The 26515-nt window shown below is 36.5% G+C and overlaps 1 protein-coding gene across 3 annotated transcripts in view; it reads right to left on the reverse strand.

The window, feature by feature from the left end:
• The window catches only part of CNOT6L (CCR4-NOT transcription complex subunit 6 like), a 105206-nt gene extending 83049 nt beyond the window's left edge, over positions 1 to 22157 (reverse strand). Inside the window, exon 1 of one of the 3 annotated variants that reach the window (XM_081303891.1) lies at positions 21371 to 21518. In XM_081303891.1, coding sequence (XP_081160017.1) covers positions 21371 to 21375 — 5 coding nt within the window. In that variant the 5' untranslated portion in view covers positions 21376 to 21518. Of the gene's footprint in view, positions 1 to 21299; positions 21519 to 21631 lie in introns of those variants that run through there. The other 2 variants (XM_081303893.1, XM_081303892.1) reach the window with 2 other exon arrangements.
• Positions 22158 to 26515: the final 4358 nt, after the last annotated feature.

Raw genomic sequence — 26515 nt, forward strand, 5'->3', positions numbered from 1 at the left:
CCACTGAGCCATATCCCCAGTCCCACATTCATCTGTTTTTGTGGTGCAAATACTCCCACCTGCATTTGTGTCTTGTGGACAAGGGTAGACCAAGTTGTAAAATGCTTGTCTAAAATATTCAAGGCCTTAAGTTTGATCCTCATTACAGAGGAGAAAGAATGAATGAATGAATGAGAGAAAAAACAGAGGGAGGGAGGAAAAGAGGGAGGGAAGGAAGACTGTCCCACACAATGGCATTTTGAGGTTTGTATCTTTTTATGGCTTGATAGCTCATGGAAGATTTCAAGCTACCAAGGAAATATCCATGAATAAGGAGCTACAAGAAAACAGCGAGCAGCCTGACATTACATTATATTTTAAATGTAAATAATCTGAAGAACACAGATAATAAATAATTAAGCAGTGAAACTTTGTTTCTAATGTTTAATTTTGTTTATATCATTTTACTACTTTTAATTTTCAATAGATTGCTTAATAACTAGCTTGTAAAGTTCCTGAAAATGAACCAGTACAACTCAAGCATATGAATGCAAATACATGAAATCTTGCCTTTCCCTTTCCTATAAATCCTAAATCTCATGAAGTCAATTCTGCTTCACTGGAAAAAAAAGAAAAACACTGACTTTTTCTGTGCTATTGCTAAGTTTATTTACTCATTTACTATACTTCCAAGAATGTTCATTTATTAACAAGAACTAGAAGTTGTTTTATAAAAATGTATACATCTATCATATGAGGACAGAATTAAAATTTTACAAATAGAAGGAAAGAGAAGATCATATGGTCCAATAGTTCCCAAACTCTTAGTTACAGCCTTTACAGAAAAAAAAAAAAATACTAGCAATTCTACATAAACTCTTCCATGAAGCTGAAGTATTACCCTAATACAAAAACCAGATCAATGCTGTATAAGAAAATTACATACCTCACAGAAGCAGATGCAAAATTATTTTTAGAATTCTGGCAAATAAAATCTAGCAATACATTTTTTTAAAAAATGACAAATCATACCAAATGATAATTATCCCAGGGATGCAAGATTGGTTTACCATTTTTTAAAAATCAATATATAATTCACCTATCAGAGTTTTTTTTTTTAAATATGATCTCAGTATATCATGAAAAGCACTTGGCAAATCTAACAATCAATTCCTATTTTAAAAGAAAAACTTTCTGAGAATCGTGGCACATACCTATAAGTCCAGCTACTCAGGAGGTTGAGGAAGGAGGATTCTGAGTTCAAAGCCAGAATGGGCAACTTGGTGCGAGCTCCATTTCAAAAATGGAGGGGTGAGGGTGGTGATAATGGTTCAGTGGTTATGATAATAGCTCAGTGGTGGAGCACTTGCCTAGCATGCTATAGGCCCTGGGTTTAATTCCAGGCATGGCAAAAAGAAAAAAAAATTGTCATTTAAAAAAATAAAGGGAATGTACTTATTCTCATAAATGGCACTAATGAAAAAACTTCACAATAGAATTTTGAATGGTTTCCTCCTAAAATTAAAAAAAAAAAAGCAAGCATGCCTCCTTTAAATTTTATTCAACCTTGTACCAGAAGTTCCAAATTATGAACAAAAAATTTATCAGGTATTTCATCAAAGAAGATATATGGATGGCAAAGAAGCACATGATAAAATGTTCAATGTCACAGGACAAATAAAATTCAACTACAATAAAATACTACCACATTCCTATTTTAAAAAATTGAGAATTTGGAGCAAGTAGAACTCTCATATACTAACAGTACAACCTTGCAAAACCATTTAGCAGTTTATTAAAAACTTAAGCATATATCTACCATTTGACCCAGGTACCATCCCCACCCCAACAAAAGAAAAAAAACAGGAGCTTGGCACAGTGGTGCACTTGAATCACGCAGCTAGGAAAGCTGAGGCAGGAGGATCACAAGTTCAAAACCAACCTCAGCAACAAAGAGACCTTAAGCAACTGAGAAAGACCCTATCCCAAAATAAAAATTTAAAAAAAAAATTTAAAGGGGGAGTATGAGCAGGGGATGTGGCTCAATAGTCAAGCACCCATGGGTTCAATCACCGGTACCAAAAAAAAAAAAAAGTAAAAAAGAAAAAGAAAACATGTTCACCCCAATGATTTAATTAAACATACATGTTCTTAGCAATTTTATTCTAAAAGCCAAAAAACAGAAACAACCCAAATATATAACAAAAGGCTAATACATAGTGACAAGTCCTTATAATGAATTCAGCAATAAAAAAAAAAATGAACTACTGACACACATGGCCACATGGATAAATTTCAAAATAATTGTGCTGAATTAAAGAAAACAGACATTTTTGGAAATTTCAGCAAACTGTTTTTTTAAAAACTGATGTAGAAGCCGGAAAGCCAAGGAGTAGAAGACCTACATATTAAATTGGCAATTCAATTGTTTGTATTTGTAAGTACAGCTCAGAAAACCCAAAGACACAGGAGGGAAATTAGCAGGATAGATGACAATATGTCTAGAGACCCAAATCCTATTATTATTACACCCTAAACACCCTAAATCCATAACCTGGAGCATACAGTAATCAAAGAGTTCATTTTTCTGACATATGAACAACAAACATTATACACCAATTACAGTGAAGCTTACTATTCAACAGATTTAGTAATAACACAAAGGGAACCATGTTGCCATTACCCTATGAATTCTAACACTAACAGTTTTCTTCATTTCCTCCTTCAGGAACTAATATAGACACTGAAAAACATAAATCAGAAAAATAGTTTGATGTTTTTATTTTTTATTTGTACCTCCTCCTCCAAATTCTGTCAGCCAAACTCCAAAATAGCTCAAATTCCTCTCAGAAGAGCAGTTGTTACATAGGTAGTACAGAAAACTAAGGAGAACAGTCTCCACCCTACTATGTACTCAAGATGTTACTGTAGTCAAAACAGATATATTCAATACATACTGGCATATGTTCAAGGATCAACATGCAAAGTTATATGTCTGTTCTCCAGCATTCTTAATATATTGATAATCAAAGGTCACTTTAAACGACTACTGCAATTTCTCCTTTGAATCCCTCTTTTCCAACTAAAGTTAAAGGGCAGTGAAAACACAGAAGAGTAGTCTATTTACAAGGTTGCCCAGACTTTTAAAATAGAAAAGTTTACTACAAGTTCTCCCTTGAAACTGTTAATTAATAACAAGTATTGCTGGATGAGGTGGCGCACTCCAGTAATCCTAGCAGATCAGAAGGCTGAAGCAGGATGATCTCAAGTTCAAAGCAAGCCTCGGCAACTTAGCGAAAATCTGCCCCTAAATAAAATACAAAAAAGGCTGGGGATGTGGCTCAATGGTTAAGCAGCCCTGGGTTCAATCCCCAATATACTCCCTCACAAAAAAAAAAAAAAAAAAAAAAAAAAAACCTACCACCCAAAGAAAAGTATTCTAAATCAACTGGCAATCCAATGAGAAGCTCTCCTTCACCTTTTTCAGTGCTAAGGATCAAACCCAGGGCCTCACTCACATAGGTAAGTACTCTATCACGGAGCTACATCCCCAGCCCAGGCTGTATAAGCTGAAAGATGAATAAACAACAATCCCATAGAACAGACTGTTTCTTCAAACCCATCAGAAATGAAAACATCTTTGCTGCTATAAACAAAGTCAAAAATAAATTATGTTCAGACATAAACTGAGACAAGCTGCAAGGACACCTATAAAAGAATCACACATCATCTAAAGAAGTCACATTATTTTTAAAAAAAAGCAAGAATATCATGAATATGAGAGTTCTTTCCTCAAAGCAACAATCCACTAAACAAATTAAATTCAGTCCACCATATTTAAATAGGGGAAAAAAAACTTGAAGTAACCCTACAGACAACATGTCATCTTTTTTCCTTTTCCCAACTTCCAATCTCAGGCTTTGCTCTATAGTGGTATATAAAAAAATCAATGACTTAATATTCCACAAATATAATATTTGTTTATATAAGCAATCACCTGTATGACTGAACTATATCCAAAAAATAAACAATAATTTAAGATATTGTTTGGCTTTAACTACTAGAAACTAAACCTAGGGCTGGGGTTGTGGCTCAGTGGTAGAGCACTTGCCTAGGATGTGTGAGGCAATGGGTTCGATCCTCAGCACCACATATAAATAAATGAATAAAAATAAAGACATTTTTAAAAGAAAACTAAACCTGACAGTATCAAAAATACAGGTTTAATGAACTCTTTTCAAAACAAATAACTTTTTGAATTACTTTAGCTTCTCTTTGAAAAAAAATATATTTTAGGTTAAAATGTGAACACAAAATTTTGAAAATATGAATGTCTGAAAGTAACAATTATAACCATCCTATATTGACCTGAACCAAATAATACATGCTCCAGTGTCACATGAACACAATAAAATATACATATAAAGAGACGTTAAAAATAATATTACTATTCTGAGAACCAAGGTTTAAGGATAAAAGCCCTATCTAAATCTACAAATCTCAGCTAGGCGTGGTGGCATACACCTGTAATTCCAGCAACTCAAGAGGCTGAGATAAGAAGATCACAAGTTCAGGCCACCCTCAGCAACTTTATAAGACCCTAGAAAACCTGGGAGACACTCTGTCTCAAAATAAAAAATAAAAAGAGTCAGGGTGGCTCTGAGGTTAAATACCTCTGAGTTCAATCCCTAGTACCAAAACCAATTAATTCATCTACCAGCCTCCATTAAAAATGTTAAGAATAGGGCTAGGGTTGTGACTCAGTGACAGAGGGCTTGCCTGGCACATATGAGTCACTGGGTTCAGGCCTCAGCACCACATAAAAATAGATAAACATAATTTAAAATAAATATTTTTTAAAATGGTAAGAATAAAACAGGAAAAGCTTGTAGTAACCAACTGTCCAGGGTAAAAAATAAGCATAAAGAAAAGCTCCATCAAGGAAAGGCTTCCAAAGAATGTCAACAATTTCTTCTTTTTTTTTTTTTTTTTAGTTGTTGATGGACCTTTATTTTAATTTATTTATCTGTGGTGCTGAGAATCGAACCTAGTGCCTCACACATGCTAGGCAAGCACTTTACCACTAAGCTAACACCTTAGCCCTGTCAACATCTTAATTATGAAAAAATTCAAAAGAAAGGTAGGTCCAATGCTGACTCACATTGATCCCAAACAGACAGCATTAAACAAAACACTAACCATTAATTTTTTGGCATGAACAAATGTCTACTGCAAAGTATCCACTCTATTCATATAAATGACTGCCAAGAAGGTAATGCTTTGTAACTAGCGGAAAAGGTTTGAAGGAAGGGGTGTCAACTTTAAAATAGTTCCTAAAATAGTTCTTTTAAAAAAGGATAAAGAACATGAGAAGTTACAAAGACTTTGAGTCAAGCTTGGTTCCAGGAAAAGGATACTTTGGCCCTTATGTGAAAGCAAAATCCTGCCACTGAAAAATACAGATACTCAGACTTTGTCAAAGAAGAGCATCACTTCCCAAAAAGGTAACAGTCCTTCACTTATTATTTTTTTTTTAATGGCAGGTAGATACTATGCAAAAGCAACAAAGCATACTAAATACGTTTGTCTTTCAAATTTCAGTCCTACAGCTGAAATGACAAATTCATCAAAGATCAATGAGGACCAAAATTTCCTGTTTTGGTCCTCACTAATACAGAATTTCCTTCTTTGTGTTTTGAAGCTAACAAAATAATGATGGTGTATATACAACATACTAGGAATAAAAAGCAGTTACAGAGAGTCAAAGAATAGAATTTGATATCTGGTTTTGAAACCTCATTACATATCGTCTATGTCCATTATTACTGCAATTGGAAAAAAGCTTTAATTATTTTTAATTTAAAAAAATTTTATTTTGAAATTACTTTGTCAAAAGACAAAAGAGGGAAACATAATATTTTAAAGATCTTTATCCAAAACCTATGACAGAACTGTTTTCCCTGCCCTAAAACTGTAGGAGAAAAATGTAAACAGTGATTTTCATAAATATTTATCTATTTCCCACCTCTTTCCAAAATGTATTTAAAATTACTTTCCACAAAGAAAATATAACACTGTTTACAAATCGCTGTAATTTAATAAAGAATATATATAAATTTCATAAAAGAACCACTAAAATTTGAATGAAGCAACTCTTAACCAGGTTGACAATTAACTGTGAAGTGTTACAAATACTATAATTTGTAACTTATAGTAAAAATAATCCAAATTTGTGTACAACTTTTATATACAATATAAATACACCGTGTGTTAGTATTATTATTCCTATCCTCTAACATTCTAACAATGAGGAAAAGGTTACAGCTATTTCTGAAATATAATAAATAATGGTAGATACATGTAACATATGCACACATCCTTTATGTATGTTGTATGCATTTATTTAGCGTTCATCCTAAATAACTAAATATGACTAAATATGACTCATGCTATTGAAAAATATTATTAAACATAAATGTCTTCATAATTACTAAGTGAAGTTTCAATCTCCTTTTCGGTCATAATTCATCCTATGAGTTTATCCAATTTTGAAAACTGAGCACCATACTCCCATTTCTTGAAACTTTCCACTCTCCTATTTTCTGGACCAGATTTTAAGTAAGGAAGACAGAGTTTATGAGTGAAAGAGAGAAGAAAACATTCAGCATGTGCCCAGATAGTATGTTACACAATTTGCATATTTAATTTCACAAAAATGATGAAATAAATAAATATTAACTGTCATTTTACAAATGAGGAAGTTGGGATATGCAGAAATTTATGAAACATCCAACACCTGACAGGTAATAAGTGACTAGGCTGGAATTTGAACACAGGTCAATTCCAACTACAAAATGTACACTTTCACTAAGCCATGCCAAGTCTAATTTTAGACATTCCTAAAAGAATGGCAGAATATAATTTTACAGTCTTGGGAGTACAGAAAACTCTTTTAAGCAAGGCAAAGACCACAAAAAGACAGGTTAAATATTAAAAAATTTAATATCTATAAGGCAAAAAGCAAAGTCAAAATGAAGTCAAAAGATAAACAGGAAATGGAAAAAATATCTGCAATATTCATAATATACAATAAGGTTAGGTTTTTAAAATTTAAATAGCTCTTACAAATCAATAAAAAAGAAGCTATCAACACTCCTAATAGACAAATTTGGAGTAAAGGTAATGATCAGATAGATAATTCACAAAAGAATAAATCTGTGGGGGGAAAAAAATCCCACTATTAGCAAAACATACTACAAATTTTAAAATATGATTTTTATTATTGGAATGGCAAAGATTAATCTGTGGTTTTGGAGAAACAGGCATCTATTACACAACTGGTGCCAATATAATTTTATATAACATTTCTAAAGGGCAGTCTGACAAGATGTATCAGAATTTTAAATGTGTACTTATTTTAATCTAACAAGTCCACTTCTAGAAATGTATTTTTTAAACGTGTGCAAAATACCCATCACAGTTGCACATATCTGTAATTTAGGAAGACCCCATCTTGAAATTAAATTAAATAAAATTAAGTTGAACACAGAATTACTATACGATCAACAATTCCATACACACACACACACACACACACACACACAAGAAAAATGGGAAACGTGTCCACATAAAAACATATATATAAATGTTCACAGCAAAATTATTTACAATAACCAAAAATAACCATATACATATGTATATACTGTATTTTATTCAGCCATAAAAGGGAATTAAGTAATATTACATGTTACAACATGGATTAATCTTGAAAATATTGTGCTTATTTAAAGAAGTCAGACATAAAAATCACATATTGTATAATTCTTTATTTGGTACTAGAGATTAAACTCAAGGGTACTTTAGCACTGAGCTATATCCCAAACCCTTTTTATTTTGAGAGAAGGTCTTGCTAAGTTGCTGAGGGCCTCAGTAAACTGCTGAGGCTAGCCTGGAACTTGTATTCCTCCTGCCTCAGCCTCCTGAGTGACTGCGATTACAGACATGTACCACCATAATCAGTTTGTATAATTCTACTTATAATAAATGCCTCAAATAGGCAAACTCATAGTTGGTAGATGCCAGCAGACAGGGGAATTGGAACTGATATTAGATATGAGGTTTCTTTTGGGAACGGTGGAAATGTTATGGAATTTGCTACTAGTAGTGTTCACAATAATGATCATGCTAAAATCACTGAAGTACATACTTTAAAATGGTTAATTTTGTTTTGTAATGTGTATCATAATTATTTTTCAGTGCTGGCAACTAAACCCAGGGCCTCATGCATAATACACAAGTACTCTACCAATGAGCCATATCCACACCCCTTTTCTATTTTATTTACCTTGGTAGGCCTCAAACTTGGGAACTTCCTGCCTCTGCCTGCATTTACCTAGGATTACATGTGTGTACCACCATTTTCAGTTTCAATTTCTTTTTAATTCTATACATCTTTTTTAAAATATGAAGTACATTTATTAATGGAAAAAATGATTGTGATAAGTTTTAATGAAAAAAGCAAGTAAAAAACATTACACATAGTATGATCACCATGAGGTAAAATAACCAGGAAAGTATGCTCCTCAGTATCATTTAGGGGTTTTTTTGTTTTGTTTTGTTTTGTTAACTAAGAGCACATATTACTTCCAAAGCCAGACATGAAGCAATAAAAACAAAATAGAGTAAAACAAGGAGACGATACAAGCAAAAATTATGAAGCTAGTATGCATAAATATCTCAGAAAACCTGTGAATTTGTATAGGAAGAAAATTACATCACTGTTTTCACTAACTTCTACCTAAAATGTAGTACCTCTTTCACACAGATATGGACAACCTACCATAGTAGATTTAGCCACACCTGTGACACATTTTCATTTCACATTATAATTGTGACCAAAATTTCAAAATAGCATCTAAATGCATCATTACTTCAAAATTAGGGTAAGTCATTAGACTCACTGCTAGATCTTGTTATTTAAATACTTTAATTTAAATAAAAAAGCACATATCACTGTATCAAAATTCATTTTTATGTATTTCTATATCTATTACAGGTTCCTTTTCAATCCCATTTATGTTTTCATTCATTTAAGATTATTATTCTAGAAAGGATCCACAGCCTTCTCCCAGACTGCCCATGGAATTCACAATAACAAAGATTTAGAACCCACGAATGAGAGGCAGGAAGGAAAGCCAATCATGAAGATATTCAAATTATCAAGCATAAAGTAAGAAGGCCCTAAATTCAGGTAATAATAAAAATCACTCAAACAGAAATCACACCACTTTGTCTAACACAAACTTCATAATTTTTTTAGCTAAACTGTCTCTTCCTTGTTATCTCATGTCTTCTTCATACAGAATCATCAATGTCACTTAAAAGTTTTCTTTCCGGGGCTGGGGATGTGGCTCAAGCGGTAGCGCGCTTGACTGGCATGCATGCAGCCCGAGTTCGATCCTCAGCACCACATACCAACAAAGATGTTGTGTCTGCCGAGAACTAAAAAATAAATATTAAAAAAAAAACCCTCTCTCTCTCTCTCACTCTCCTCTCTCTCTCTCTCTTTAAAAAAAAGTTTTCTTTCCATTCTAGCCAACATAAACGTATTTCTTATCACTTTTAACTCTTTAAAAATGTCTTTCCTCCTAGTATTCCCATCTCCCCAACTGATTCTGTTACCTCAGCCAGATAAATCTTCTTTAAAAATTAAAAAAAAAAAATCAATTGCAGGCACTGGAGATACAACCCAGTGATAGCGTGACTGTCTAGAATGTGCAAAGCTCTGTTCAATCCTTACCACCACAATAAATAAATAAACACATTTCAAACAGCCACCAACTGGATCAAAATCATTCACTGGCTCCCAATGTCTTTATTAATACTGATAATTATGAGATTTCAGAGTCACAATCCTACTAAAAATACTAATGAATGGGTTAATGAATAGCTTATAAATATATAAAGCAAAATATTTTATGTTCTTTTAGTTGTAGATGGGCACAAGATCTTTATTTTTATGTGGTGCTAAGGTTTGAACCCAGTGCCTCTCACATGCTAGGCAAATGCTTTACCACTGAGCTACAACCCCAGTCCTAAAGCAAAATATTACAACATAAAACTTGAATATAAATAAGAGACCCCAGTTTATGAATTTCAAGAACATACAGAAGATTTCATAGAGTTGTAATCTTTCAACCAATGATGGAAGGACAAAATTAAAATTCCTTATGTAAGAATTCAAACTCCTCCATAATCATGCTTTGATTTGCCTTATATTAGCCTCACGTTTCCACTCAAGCACTGGAAGTTAGCCAGAAATTTACTTTCCCACTCACCTTGAATCTGAATTCATCTTTCTGTAACTATATTTCTTGACCTAATTTTCAGTTTACAATGCCATTTGATTGTTCACTTGTTATATTAAGCCCCTATTATATGTGTCAAACATTTGAGTTATAAAGGTCAGGGATACATAATCTTATACCCTTAAAAATCTCAGTCTGGTCAGGCATAGTGGTATACGCCTGTAATCCCAACTACTTAGGAGGCTGAGGCAGGTGGATCACAAGTTAGAGGCAGCTCTAGGCAACTTAGTGAGGCCCTGTCTCAAAATACAATTAAAAAAAAAAAAAGTGGGTACGGTCATACAATTCAGCGGTAACAATGTTTGCCTAGCAAGCACACGACCCAGGGTTCAATTCCCAGTATTGAAAATTTTTAAAAATCTCACAGTCTAACAGAAAAAAAAACAAGATATAAACCAGGTAAATACAAGACAATGTGGTAAATTTCATAAAAGAGGAATGCACAGGATGCTAAAGGAGCACAGAGAAAAATCACAAAGCAAAGACTGGAAATGTCAGGTAAGGTTTCTTAGAATAGGGAGCACTTGAGGTGAATTACTGAAGTAAGTCAGTGAGGTCATTAAGTACAAGGAACCACCAGATGTGGTGGCACACACCTGTAATCCTAGCAGCTCAGTAGTCTCAGCCAGGAGAATCACAAGTTCAAAGCCAACCTTAGAAACTTAGCAAAACCCCAAGCAACTTAGCAAGACCCTATCTCAAATAAAAGGGCAGGGGATATGGCACAGTGATTAAGCATCCCTGGGTTCAATCCTCCCCATACCAAAATAAATTTAAAAAGTACAAGATATTGTAGCCACATATAAAGCACATACCAAACAAAAAAGTGATTTGCTATGGCTAAGCTAAGGAATATGTGAGGAAAGAGTTTTAAAATGAATAAAGATTACTATTGTTATTTACAAATAATTATAAAGTTATTTATAATAATAAAACTGAAGAGATGTCGGGCTCAGTGGCACACACCTGTAATCCCAGCGGCTCAGGAGGCTGAGGCAGAAGAATCCAGAGTTCAAAACCAGCCTCAGCAAAAGCGAGGTGCTAAGCAAACTCAGTGAGACTCTGTCTCTAAGTAAAATACCAAATAGGGCTGGGGATGTGATTCAGGGGTCGAGTGCCCCTGAGTTCAATCCCTGGTATCCCCAAAAATAAAACTTAAAAAACTGAAGAGGTAAGCAAAAAACAAGATCTTTACAGGCCTTATTTAAAATGTTATAAAATCTGCATCATATTCTAAAAAAGTAGTAGGAAGCAACAGGATATACTGGAATGTACACAGGTTTAAGAATTGCAATGAGCTTTGCGCAGTGGCAGTATCGTAGCCAATGAGGTTTATCCGAGGCGTGATTATTGCTAATTGAAAGAATTGCAATGACCTAATTCTGAATCTTTCACTTACTATTTGACGTTCATAAAATTTGCAAAGCATCCTCAAGTGTAAAACAGGGATTATTAATATCAATTTTAACAGGATTGTAACAAGAAGAAACCACTTATTTCATGTAAATCTCCTAGCACAGGGATTAGCAAACTGTTTATAATCTCATTTAACAGCAATTTATGACTTTCATGTTTTTAAATGATTGTTTAAAAAGAAAAAAAAATCACAACAAAGATCTTTTTGTAGTGGAGGTAAACTGGAGATTTAACCCCGGGGTGCTTAACCACTGAGATATACCCCTGGTCCTTTTTATTTTTTACTTTTTATTTTTTGAGACAGGGTTTCACTAAGTTGCTGAGACTGGTTTGAACTTGTGACCCTCCTACCTAAACCTCTCAAGTCACTGGGAAAACAGGCATGTGCTTCCACACCTGGCACAACGAAGATGTGACCCCAAAAGCTAAAATATTTACATCTGTTTCTTTACAGAAAGTTTACTGACTCCTACCTTAGCATATAATATATAACTGAAAATAACTATCATTACTACTGAAGTATTTTAAGTAGGGAATTTAAGTAATATGCAACAAATTTTACAAGTATTTTTCTGGTGACGTGTATGTACAAAGTAACAATAATGGAAAGTGGTAGACCAGGAAGATGTTATGGTAATCTATTAACTTCTTCCCTTCCTTTCATTTTATCATAAAGGCATTCGAAACTTCTACCCTCTCTCTATGATAGATTAAAACCCACATGTATGCTGTATGTTACAGTACTTAATATTCCTTTGTCACTTAGTATATTTTGCCTTCACTTGTTTGCTGTAACCAGACTTAAATGCCCTAATTAAGTGTAAAAGTAAGTGTTCTGGAGTGAAAAAAAAAGATTCCATTGTAATGTCAGGCATTTTAACTTGTATGTTTCCTAATAATAAGAAACAGTAATGGCTAACATATATTGAGTTTGGGATTTTCTAAATTATGGACATTGCTAGGTTCTGTTCTAAGTGCTTTATAGTTATGACATTATTTAATTACACAACTCCACAAAATAGAGGACTACTACCATTCTCCCATTACAGATGAAGAAACTGAGGTATGGAGAATGAGTTTCCCAAGAGCTAGAAAGTGGAGGATTTAAGGCTCACCTTCTTAAACCACTACAAACTGAGAATCATACCCCCTATCTCACAGGATTTTCATGATGACTAATTAAGGTTACATATTTAAAGGGAGGGGGAGTGGCTTTTCAAGGTCCTTGGTATTAAGTAGTCCAGTATTATTCCATTCCCTAGTGAAGACTATATCCTAGAGCCAGGGATATAGCTCAGTGGTAGAATGTATGCCCAAGGCCCAATATTTCATCCCCAGTGAGAATGTGTGTTTCAGGGTGGGAGATAGACACACACACACACACACACACACACACAGCCCCAGAACAATGAATACAATAGCTTACAGCCAGTAGAAGCTTAATGAATGTGTACAAATAGGTTAGATATTCCTTTACTGATTCAAATTCTTAGTTTCAAGATCATCATTCTGGATATAATTCATATTACATTTTTCATAAATTTATATGTAGATATTACAGAAGCTTGAGCTAAATATGAACCTATAGCAGATATATCCTATAAGCAATTTGGGGGTTTTGTTTAAGTATAATAATTATTATCAGAAAGCAGTAGGTATATACGTTCAGATCCCAAATATCTTAAACAGAGTGCCATCGAGGTTGGTATAACCTAAACTTAGTTCTATTATTTTAGCAGAATTTGTAACTTGCATTATATAATTCTGATCTATGTTATTCATTTAGGAAACCTATTTAAATAATATGTGAAAAGAAATAAAAACTATTTAAACTTTAAATAAGAGGGAGATCCTCTCAGTAAAAGATGAATAAGGAAGATTAAGTATTTTTATTTTAATCTTTTTCATGTCACCAATTTCACTGTTAATAAAACAATCTGAAAGCCCAAAATTAGGCATCTCTTCAGTATGAACAATGAGTCGCTCACTCAGCAAAGAGAACTACTTACTTCAATAAAAAACTTTTATCATTAACAAAATTTTAAAGTGGACTGAAAAAATTAATAAAAACTAATAATCTTACTATGAAAAAGAACACTACAAAACAAAAATTGTATTACCACTTTCCAATTTTGCCTTGAGAACAAAGATTCTTAGCCAAACTCAAAGTTGTTTTAAATTCTAAGACCTACAGAAAGTACAAAAATATGTTTCTCCCCTGAAGGGGCATTGGAGATGAAACTACAGGCACTTTACCACTGAGCTACATCCTCAGCAGCCTCTTCCCCCACCCCTTGTTGTTTTGAAACAAGGTCTCCCTAAATTGCTTAGGGCCTCACTAAATTGCTGAGGATAGCCTCAAACTTGCAATCCTCCTTCCTCAACCTCCAGAGTTGCTGGGATTACAAGCATGCATCACCACACTAGGCCAAAAACAAAATTCTTGAAAAATATTCTTGACAGGGGCTAGGATTGTAGCTCAGGGAAAGTGCTTGCCTAGCACATGTGAGGCACTGGGTTCGATCCTCAGCACCACATAAAAATAAATAAGTAATGAAAGGTATTGTGTCCATGTACAACTAAAAAAAAAAAAATGTTTTTAAAATATTCTTGATAAATATAAAAGTTGGAGGTCTTAATTCTCATTAAAAACAGTGCTGGCCTAAGGATAAACATATGGGTCAGTGGACACAGAAAATCCAAAAATAGACCCTCACATTTACAGTTAATTGATTTTTGACAAGAGTGACAAGACAAAAGATAAAGATAGTCTTTTCAACAAATGGTACCAAAAACAAATGGATATACATGTGCAAAGGAATATTAGACCCCTACATTATTAGCCCATTTACAGAAATAAGTTCAAATGGATCACGGACCTAAATATAAGAGTTAAAAACCATAAAACTTAAGACAAAACAGAGATAATAAGTTTTTGTGACCTTAGATTAGGCAATGGTTTCTTAACTGCAACACTAAATCACAAGCAACAAAAAAAGAAATTGACTTCATAGAGTCTGTAAATGTACCTCAGTAGAACACATGCTTACTATGCTTGAAGCCCTGGATTCAATCCCCATCACAAAAACACATAATATATTCACACACACACACACACACACACACACACACACACACAAGTGTACACATACACATATACACAATTTCATCAAGCTAAAGACTTTTGTGCTTTAAAGGACATCACTGGGAGGGTAAAAAAAAGACTCAGAATGGGAGAAAATAGCTGTAAATTACATATATGAAAAGGGACATACTATAATATTCAAAGAACATTTACAATTCAACAATAAAAATTAAACTCAATATAAAAATGGGCAAAGAATTTGAATCTTTTCACAGACATCTATCCAATGAATACATATGAAAGGCCAATAAGAACATAAAAGGATCATCTTCCATCAGGAAAATGCAAATAAAAATCAACAGGTAATCACCTCACATCCAATAAGAAAGATAATATTTGAAAAATAATTATAATTGTTAGCAAGAATGTAGAGCATCAAGCATTAAACACTGCCAGCAGAAATGTCAAATAGTGTTGCTGCTATGGAAAACTATCTACACATTCCTCAAAAGTTTAAGGAGGTACCACCTGATATAGCAATTCCATTCCTAGGTATGTGGTCAAAATAACCAAAAACATATATCTCAAATACTGTATACATTCAATGCAGCGTGATTAACAACAGCCAAAAAGTGCAAACAACTCAGATGTCCATCAGCCATCAAAGAATAAACAAACTGTTACAGTCATAAAATGGCAAACTATTAAGCCATTAAAGAAAGAATGAAGTACTATTACATGCTACAACATGGGTGAACCTCGAAAATATGAAATATCAGTGAAAGAAGCCCACCCTAAAAGACCATGTATTATATTAACATTCCATTCATATCAAATGTCCAGAATAGACAAATCTGTAGAAAGTTCTCTTAACAGTGGTTGCAAAGAACTAGAGGTACGAGAGAATGAAGGGTAACAGAGGATATAGAATTATATCTCAGGAAACAAAAATGTTCTAAAATTGATTGTGATGATGGTTATACAACAGTGAATACACTAAAAACTATAGAGATAAACATGTTAAATGGATTTCTTATAAATTATGTGAATTATATCTCAAAGCTGTTTTAAAAAATAAGCAAGGCTGGAGATGTAGCTCAGTGGTACAGCACTTTTCTAGCATGCAGAATATCCTAGGTTTGATTCCAGGCAACTTTTTCACTAAGAGTTCTCTTACCCAATTAAATTTTGTCACTCCCTCTCAGGACATCAATATACAGTTGATATGCTATGCTGGCTTATGCAAATTCTTTTGTTTTGAAATAACTAAATTACATACTTTATCGCCTTAACTCAAACCAAAAGTTTTCCAAGAGTCTCTTCTACATCTTTCATACTCTCTTCAGAACAAGATATAATGGATATAGAGTAGGTTCTCAAAAAAATGAACTGTGCTAGGCATGACGGCAAACAACTGTAATCCCAGCAACTCAGGATGCTGAGGAAGGAGGATTTCAAGTTCAAGGCCACTCTCAGCAAATTTTAGTGAGACCCTGTCTCATAATAAAAAATAAAAAGGATTAGGGATGTAGCTCAGTGGTAGGGCATCCCTGAGTTCAATCCCCAGTATCCTCCCACAAAAAAAAAAAAAAAACTGATTAAACTGAAGTTGTCCATAATTAAAATCCACATAGTATATTAAATGTTTAATGTAAATGCAGTTAGTAAAAGTTGTAGTATTTTCATCACAAAGTATGAACACAAGTTAATAATTAAACATTTGTGCTCTATTTGATGATTTTGTTATTTTTTAATTAAGGCTCAAAATTAATTTTAATGACTTTAGAATTAAAAAGAGCCAACGGCACACAGATGATAAGATTCACCTAAATGATATCCATCAAAGTACAAAATAATAATACTCTATCCCCCCAACAGAGAAAAATGTTTCTAAAAAATGTTTCCATTTACATTCTACCCTGTTTTGTCACTGGGTTTCATGCACAGTTTTAAAAGGTGTGTGTACTTCGAAATTATAAATAAAGAAATCCATATTTTTTTAAAGAGTATTTCCTATGACAATATACCCCAAAAACTGAAATTCATGAGTTTTGGCCTACTGATCTCAACTAATTTCAAAGTTACCAAGAGAAATAACCCAAACAGTCAGAACCCATTAAAACTCACTGACAATCAGTAACTGATAGCAAAGAAGTGGCCCATCAAATGTTATAGAATCCAAAGGTAATGTTCTCCAAAAAATTATGTCTTTATTTATGTATTTTTAAATAAGGGGTACCCAGCCACTGAGCTTAAAACTGTATGTCTTTAAGTAGCTGCTGAAGTTAACTTGTCATCCAAGTCCCTCACCTATAAGAACTCTCATTCCTCCTCCTCCTCAAGTAGCTCATATCCTTTTCTCCTTTTCTATTTACTCCCTTCCCTACATGCACAGTTTTACTTTTAGAAAATGGAAAGCAATCCTTAAGAATTTTAATTCACTTTTTAGCATAACTTTATAAATATGTTACCATCTAAAATAACACCATGAGCAGGGCATGTGGCACTTGCCTGTAATCTCAGCCACTCTGGGGGGGCTGAAGCAAGAGGGTTGAGAGTTCAAAGCCAGACTCGGCAAAATGAGAAGCTAAGCAACTCAAGTGAGACTCTGTCTCTAAATAAAATACAAAATAGGGCTGGGGGTGTGGCTCAGTGGTTTAGTTCCCCTGAGTTCAATCCCTTGTCCCCCAAAAAATAAAATAAAATAACATCATGAAATGCCCCTTGTAAGCAGAAACTGCTAAGCAGTCCACTATCTAGGAACTACAATTCTCATCCTCCTTGCATTCAAATAAGGCTCTATGTAAAAGAGATTTAGGGAGATGTTTATCATTTTCAGTCTAGGGGTTCTTAAGAAATGGTCTGTGGGCAACAGGAAGGACTCCAAGACTTAAGAATGGTTGAGTCACAGGATCTCTAAATTACCACATGGGTGAGTGAAAAGTCGCAAGCCTGATAACCAGGTGCACCTGCACTAGACTGCCATGTAGAAAAAAAATAAACTTCTATTATTTGCAGTATATTTATTACCCTCATTGACATTACCCAAAGTAATAAATGCAGAGATTCCTAAATATTACAATTCACTCTAATTAAAGACAACTATACTCTAGAATATTTTGGGAAGACTGTTTTAAAGTCACTTTGAATAACATTAAATTTTAAAATCTAAACAACTGAATTGCCCATCTCTCAGTTCAAGATCATTGTTTTCATGATTAGAGAAATGTTTTCCCCAATTATTCCAAATTAAAATTTTAAAAACTGAGGAGTTTTTAAATACTGCAATGCATAATGTCTAGTGGAAATTAACAGACTAAGGCAAAATTCATTTCTATTTTTTAAAATATTAAAAATTGTTACAATTTTTAAAAGAATTATTCCTTTAAATATAACCACATGGCAGACAATTCTATCCACTATAAATATACACACATCCACAACACAACACTTGCTACCAGGGATTAAACCCAGAGGTTCTTAACTACTAAACCACATTCCCAGCCCATTTTTTTTTTTTTTTTTTTTTTTTTTTTTTTTTTGAGGCAGGATCTCACCAAGTTGCTTAGGGCCTTGCTTTGTTGCTTATGCTGGCTTTGAACCTCCTGCCTCAGCCTCCAGAGCTGCTGGGATTATGGGCACACACCACCCAGCCACAATACACATTTTAAGAGAATTTAATATTTTATAGTCTATTAAAATTGTCCCTACCATCTGTCTCAGAAGTTCTTATATGTAAAAATTTTTCTAGAAGTGTTGAAAATTTAGTGTCAGAAAAGTCTAGTAAGGTTTATATTTACTATTGCTGATATAAATTATAACATATAATACCTAATTGGGAAAACTGTCATTTGTAAACAAGGACATTACAAACTTAAACCAATTTAACTCCTCCCACATTCTTTGCCCTACATCCCCCAAAACCAAAAAAAGTAAACCAAAAAAATAAAACCCTTTAATTAACCTTTCTGTTGGCTTTACCTGATTGTTCAGACCATGTTTCCTACATGATACAGTTAAAATTTAATGAACACATTTATTACTTCACACAAAACAATAAATATGGGAAATTACTGGAAGTTGATAGAAAACTTTTGCTTCCACTCAGAAAAATCTTCCAATAGGTCTTGTTTACCAAAATTAGTCAATGTGAACTGAAAACTATGTAGCATTTTTTGTGGCACTATTCTTTACAGATCTATATAGACAGACTGGTTCCTTAATCATTTTTTAATGCTTGATTATATTGAAGCATGTATGTAATATACAGATCTTTAAGTTATTTTCCCCCCCAGGGTGACATAGCAAAATCTAATAAAAAGTAATGAAATGGAAAGACTATTCAAAAATATGAAAACTACTACTCTAGGCTATGACAATTTTATTCCTAGAAAAAGAATTTCTTGTATGTATTAAAAGATGTTCACATAAATTTTATATATATCAAAGAACTCTGAAATATTCCATTGTTTTCTTTTTTTTTTTTTTTTTTTGTGCTGGGGATAGAATACAAGGCCTCACATGCTAGGCAAGTGCTCTACCACTAAACTACATCTCCAGCTCAGTGTCTTGATTTTTAATTCAACACATAATATTGCTGTAGGTAATTAATATTTGTACTAATAAATTCTTTCAATACTCACAGGACTACAGGAGGCAGAACTAAAATTAACTTAACATCTACTATGTTCCAAATGTTCCAAATGTTTTCACGACCTTACTAAAAAGGCATTATCTCCCTATTAAGATTAAAAAAAAAACAGGTTTATAAATACTAGATAATTTGCTTAAGGCAAAACAGGGAAAAAATGGCATAGCTGGGATTCCCATTGAGCTCTATAGAAAACAAGTCCTTTTTCCACTAAGTATATATGCTAAACTGTTTTTCAAAGTAATGGTTACAGAAAACTTTCTCCTTTGCCTGCCCCCATTTCCCAATTAACAGCATACATTATTTCTTTATGAAACCAGGTAATCTCTGGTCATTATGCAGCATGGCCTAAAAGTATCAAACTTGTATTAAGACTTTATCTATAATAGGGTTCTAGCTAGATGAGCTAACTAGATACAAATGTAAAGAGAGGAAAGTAAACCTGCAAATAATTACCCAAGTGCCATTTATATTTGGTTTGAAATTTATTGTATGCCTATTGGCAGCAGGTTTATTTTTATTACCACGTTTTGCTTATACTACTCTCAGAATAGCTTTCCAGGAGCATATACTGAGTAGAACATAGAGGCGGCTTGATCTAAGTTTTGGAGATTGTGAGGAAAACATGTTTGTTGAACATGACAATCTTGACAATTAAGATAACTAGAAGCCGTAAGACAGTATTTCCTACAATGTGGTACTGTGCTTCCAACGTATACAAACAGTTCAGCTAAACTCCCTGAATAAAATCCTTCTGATTAGCTCAAGCTAAAGAGCTGGCCCAGTTAAGGAAGATGACAGTTCCAGTAACTTCCTCTTCCTCACCGACCTCCACAGCCCAGCGTGTACTCGCCTTTCCCCCTAGGAGGCAGGATAAAACCATATCAAATGCACAAAATCCATCCAATCCCACCAATACCATGGCCAGGGGAAGATAATTTCCCTTTCTTCCCCCGCCTCTCCAAGGAAACCTCTTATCTTACAAAAAAAAAAAAATCTTACCAACATAAAAGTATTTGCAACAAAAATTGAAAATATTTACTCAGTCCCTCCACAGACAGCCTTAAGGGAATGGTGAAAAGAAGGGATCTGAGCAACGCGTATTCCGAGATTTACAGCTTTGATTCACTTTCCCTCGGGTCCCACCGCCGGCAGAGGCAGGCTTGCAGTTCGAACACCAAAATAAGCCTTCCTCGCTCCTCAGGAGACGCGGAGGCGGCCAAGGCGACGGCGATCGGCGTCCCGCCCCCGACCCTCACCTGCCCAGGCCCGAGGCAGCGCCCTGGGCCCGCGCGAGCTCGGCGCCCCGGGAACGTCCCGGGAGGCCGGCTGGAGGCAGGCGGGCGCCGAGGCGGTTAGGCCGCGCTGCAGGCCGGCGCGCTTCCTGCCGCGGCCGCGGTCCCAGCCACCAGAACGGCTGCCCCGGGAACCGCGGCAGGCGTCGACCCACGGCTCTCACAGCCCGGCCGCCGAGTGTCCACCGCCCTCACAACTGCTCCGCCGGCCCCCTCCGAGCAGCTCCCACCTGCGAGGCTCCCGAGCCCAGCCACAAAGGGGGAGGGACACGCCACTCGGAGGTCCCGAACACACGCAAGCCGCCCCCAGAGTGCCGACCCCAGCGCGGACCCCCTCCCAACGCACACACACCCCGGAACCCTAGCCCCCTCCGAGGAGACGCTGGGCGGCCCCGCCACCCCCTCCAGTCACCCGCCACACACCCACTCTCCGTGGGTCCTCAGGCCTCTCCCGCCAGCCCAAGTCCCAACTCGCACACCCACACGAACATTTGTCCCTCTCCCACCTCATTTCCCCGGGGACGCTCGACTCTTCCCAACACTCCCGATCCTACCCGAAGGCACAAAAACACTCTACCTCATTCTTCTCCCCTGGCCCAGAAGGATCAACAGCAGCCATTTCCCCGCGGCAGGGGAAACACACACAAACGCGCGCGCGCGCACCAGGCCCCCACAGATGCTTCCCCTCCAGAGCCGCGGCCGCAGACGCAAACACAAACACCCACGCCCGCCCGCCCCGAGGGGAAGCCGCGGCGGCAGACAGGGCCCGGACTCAGAGCTCGCGGGCGGGCGGGCGCGCCAAGCCCTGGGTCGCCGAGGGCCTGCGCCCCCTCCTCACCTGCATTCAGCGCGCCAGGGTCCGGGCGGCGGCGGCGGCGGCGGCGGCGGGGCGGCTGCTGCTGGGGCTGCGGCGGCGGGGGAGGCGGCGGCGGCGGTGGCGGCGGGGCTGAGGGCAGCAAAGACATGCAGGCAGCCCGCCGGGGGGAGAGGCACCGGCCGGAGGGGACGCGGGGCGGGCGGGCCGGGCCCGAGGAACGGCAGGGGCGGCGGCGCGGAGGGCGGCTGAAGGGAGAGAGGAGACGGATCGGGGGGCGGGGAGGGGGACGAAGGCCGCGCCGCCGGACTTCGAGGACGGTGACCCTGGGCGCGCAGTAGAGGCGCCGCGGCCGCTGATGTGAAGGCCCCAGCCAGAAGAAGCTGCGCCCCCGCAGCCGCGGCTACTGCTCCGAGGGCCTCACAGAGCCTGGCCTTGGCCTTGGCCTCCTGGCGCTGGGGCTGCCGCCGCTGCGGGGGTTGCTGCTGCGCCGAATGCTGCTGGGGCCGAGGCCGAGCAAAGACGCCAGCTTTCGGTGCCTTCGCTCTCGCTCACACACGTTCACACCCCCGAAGGCTGGGGGAGAGGCGTCCGGGCGATATCGGTATTGAGATTAATAACAAGGTGCGGAGAGTGCGAGAAGGAGGAGGGTTGATTGACGTGGAGGGGCTGGCGGGAGTCAGTCACTCCCCAGCGCTGAGAGGTGGGGTGAGGGGAAGGAGGCGGAGCGGCGGCGGGGCGGGGCTCCAGCGCCGCGCCCTGGCCCCGCCCTTCGCGCCCCGCGCTTTGTCGTGGTGCGCGTGCGCCAGCGGCGGCCAGGGAGTTCTTACTCATTTTCTCCTTTACCTTTGCTACTTTCTTACTATTTCCTTGAGCAAAGAGCAGAGCTTGGAAGACTTATAGGATATCAAAAATCCTAAATCTAGGGGCTGGGGTTGTGGCTCAGTAGTACAGCGCTTGTCTAGCATGTGCGAGGCACTGGGTTTGATCCTCCTCACCATGTAAAAATGGATAAATAAAGGTATAAAAAATGTGGTATCTGCTTTTAAATTTTTTTTAAAATCTTAAGTCAGCCAAGCCGTTGGATAAGAGACTAGCGACCCCCCTCACTTGTGTTCTTGTGTAGACTCGGTGCGGTTTATTGCAAGCTTGCCCGAGGCGAACAGAGCGAACCCCAGGGCAGGTCTAGATGGTTAATTAGATGCCAGGTGAGGTGAAGTGACCGAAGGAAATGTTTCCTGTCATCTTCGGTGGATTGTTAAAGGATAACATCTGTAAATTGTACGGTGAAAGGTAAATAAAAGAACCTGTGACGCTCTGCTATAGCCCCGTCCTATTTTCTAATTCTCCCTTCTCGCGATAAAATTACATGTGGCAGTTTGTGCCAGCTACAGAATGAAAACATTTAAAGGTAAACTAAAACTGTTTATTGTGCGGATGTGTCCTTAATATCTTAAGTTTCTGGAGGTTAATTTTGCTTTTGTGGACAAGCTTCAGATTTTACCGCCAGCAATCCAAAAAGCAAATTACACGGACTGTAGGGGCAGAGTACTGCTGTTGCAGTTTTGCGCCATTTCATTCTCTGTCACAGTATATGCCCCGGCTGTGTATTTACCAGAATTGGTTAAGGATATATTAGCACTGTTCAGTGTGTTTTCCCCACAAGAGTGTGTATTGTTTAGCACATGACGCACGTTGTATTGGTTTCAATTCATCTTGGGCCCTATTGTTGAATGTAAAATGCCTTTATCTCATGGGTAAAAAGGTACGGTGAAAATGCAAATCATCATTTAGCCAGAACTGAACAGCTATTAGAAGAGTCCACCATTGCAGAAGAAGCACTGCATCACTTTTGTGACCAGGAAGTGTGAATGAATGAAGAGGCTGCTCAAGACCAAAAAGACTTCGGGTTACTTTGTTTTTCACCTGGGTTAAGTTTCCATCTTCCTTCCTAGCAACACCACCCCCACACCACTTTCTGTAACAGATGTTAAAATGGCCTTGATCCTAGAAGTATCATTCATTCCCAACTGTTTAGATCTAGGCTGACCAATAATGAATAGTTATCTTTGACTTTGTCAGTAACAAAGCCAACCAAGCCATTTCAGTATCCTAGAACAGTGCGTCTACCTTCATGGCATCTTACCACAGCATTTCTCATTGACACACAAACATTACTACCAAATGTTGAAGAGAGAGAGATGAATACTTTGAAAGATGTAAGTCAGATGTAAAAGATGTAAGTCACAGACTTAAAATTCTGCAAATACCTGTAGGTAGATAGATTTCTAGCTTTTCATTCATACACAATAAGCAAACAAATATGAAGGGTGTATTATATTCCATACACTTTCTAGCACTGGAGATACACTGTCAACCTTGTGGTCTCCGAGCCTATGTAGTTCACAGTTGTTGCAGGGGAAGCTGACACATAAACAGGAAATTCTCACAGAACAAACCAGAAATGAAAGTATGAAAGGTGACACAAAATACTCATAACAATGTATAGGAGGATAGACTGACAGCACTGGCATTTTTACTAAAGCTATTTGACATATGCTCACTCTCACAAACTGCATAACAGCAGAACTGGAATGGGAAGAAGGGAGAAAGTCACTGTGGATGTTGAAGAAACACTAATAAATGGTGAGGTTCCCAGTGCTGAATATCAAATTTATTATGGTATGTTCATTTTCAACCTCTAAATTTCAAATAGTAAATACATCTCAACCCATTGGGGGAAAAGGTGATTGTGACATTTAGAATTAAGAATAGTGAATGTTACTGAATTTCACTTATATTGGGTATGTCTGTCATAAATAAAAGATTTCTGAGACTCAAAAATATTGTGAATGTTATTATTAAAAGGTCAATTGAATTCAGGATAAGTTTAAATAATCTCCACTACAAGAAATGTTTTATTTGTACCATATCAAATAGACTGACTCACTAAAAACAAGAAAACAATACTTTCATACAGTATAATTTAATTGTATCATACAAAAAATGGAATGGAATATAATACAACCTTCATATTTGTTTGCTTATTGTATATGACTGAAAAGCTAGAAATCTACCTACCTAGAGGGTATTTGCAACCAGATTGACATTAAAGAAATTATCATTTTCAAATAGTTGACACTGAACAAATGCAGAAAAATTAAACTTTCAATTATATTTAAAAAAACTTCCTCATAATATTCCAATTCAAAAGACACTCTAAAAACAAGAAAATAATAAGACTTAGCTAATTTTTGTTGATTTTTTTTTTCAGTGTTAGAGTTCAAACCCAGGACCTGACATGTTCCACCATGCACTCTTTGGCTGAGGTTCATCCTAGCCCTAGTCATTTTTAAAAAGCAACTTTATAGTAAAATCAAAGTTTGTGACAGAATAATAACCTGCTTTGATATCTCATTTCTGGAAAGTTTTCATGTTTGTCAGATAATGCAATCTTTTTATTTATGAACTAGAATGCAACAGAAAATCTTTTGGTTACTGTGAATAATTCTGCAATAAACATGGGAGTGCAGCTCTTTCTTTGATATACTGATTTTTAAAAATTTTTTTTTACTTGTAGATGGACACAATATCTTTATATTTATGTGGTGCTGAGGATTGAACCCAGGGGCTCACACCTTCGACGCAAGCACTCTACAACTGAGCTTCAGCTCCAGCCCCTGATATACTGACTTTATTTCTTTTTGATATATAACCAGTATTTGGATTGCTAGATCATGTAGTAATTCTAATCATTTTTTTTTAGGAACCTCCTTACTGGTTTCTATAATGGCTATACTAATTTACATTTCCATCAACAGTGTGTGAAGGCTCCCTGTCTCCTCATCCTTACCAATGCTTATTATCATTTCTTTTTGATAATGGCTGTTTTGACTGGGATGAGATGGAATCTCCTGTGGATTTTTGTTTTTGTTTTGTTTTGGGAGGGAAAGTGCTGGGGATGCAAACAGGGTTTCATGCTCTAGGCAAGCTTTCTACCAAAAAGTATATCCCCCCAGCCTGCATTGTAGTTTTAATTTGCATTTTCCCTGGATTAGTGATGTTTATGGTGATAAATATGCTAATTACCCAGAATTGATCATTATACAATATATATACAGAATATCAAAATATATTGTATCCCATAAATATGTACAATTATGTGTCAAAATAAAATTTTAAGATTTTTATTTTTTAATAAAATTTAAAAAGAAAAATCTCTTTTTAAAGAAGTGATTTGAAGGGCTGGGGTTGTGGCTCAGTAGTAGAGCGCTTACCTAGCATGTGTGAGGCACTGGGTTCAATTCTCAGCTCTGCATATAAATAAATAAAATAAAGGTCCATCAACAACTAATTAAAAATAAAAAAAAAGAAGTGATCTGAAGTTTCTGGCTTAAGAAAGGCCTTTTTGACCAAATCGGTTTAACAGCAGTGTGTAGGTACAATTTGTTCTAAAACATGTTTGCTTATCTGTATTATTGCAGAATTGGTTCATTCTTTCTCAATTAAAAAGTACTTGATGTTCTAGAGACTACCTGTGTCTTTTCTGAATTAGCAATTTATATTTGATCTGAATAAATCTTATCTCTCCATATTTTTATTGGTAGCACAGGTGGCTGGTCTTATAAGATCCCTTGTAACTATGTTCCTTTGTCTCTTTTCTCAAATTTTATTGAGTAGCTCATTCAAAAGGCAAAGATTTCAGTTTTTTACTTAAGAAAAGTATTACCATTTGATAAAGAATTAATTAAATTTTATTTTACTGATTTCAATACATCTGTACTAATAGCTACATAACTTTTCAAGAAAATGTCATATTTAAAGGTTTTCAGTAGGTATAATTAGTAAAATGCCTAAATGCATTTTACTTGATAATCATTAGTATAAAATAACCCTAATTTTAAAATA

This window comes from Spermophilus citellus (genome assembly GCF_964194105.1).
Source record: "Spermophilus citellus genome assembly, chromosome: 8".
Taxonomy (NCBI): Eukaryota; Metazoa; Chordata; class Mammalia; order Rodentia; family Sciuridae; genus Spermophilus; species Spermophilus citellus.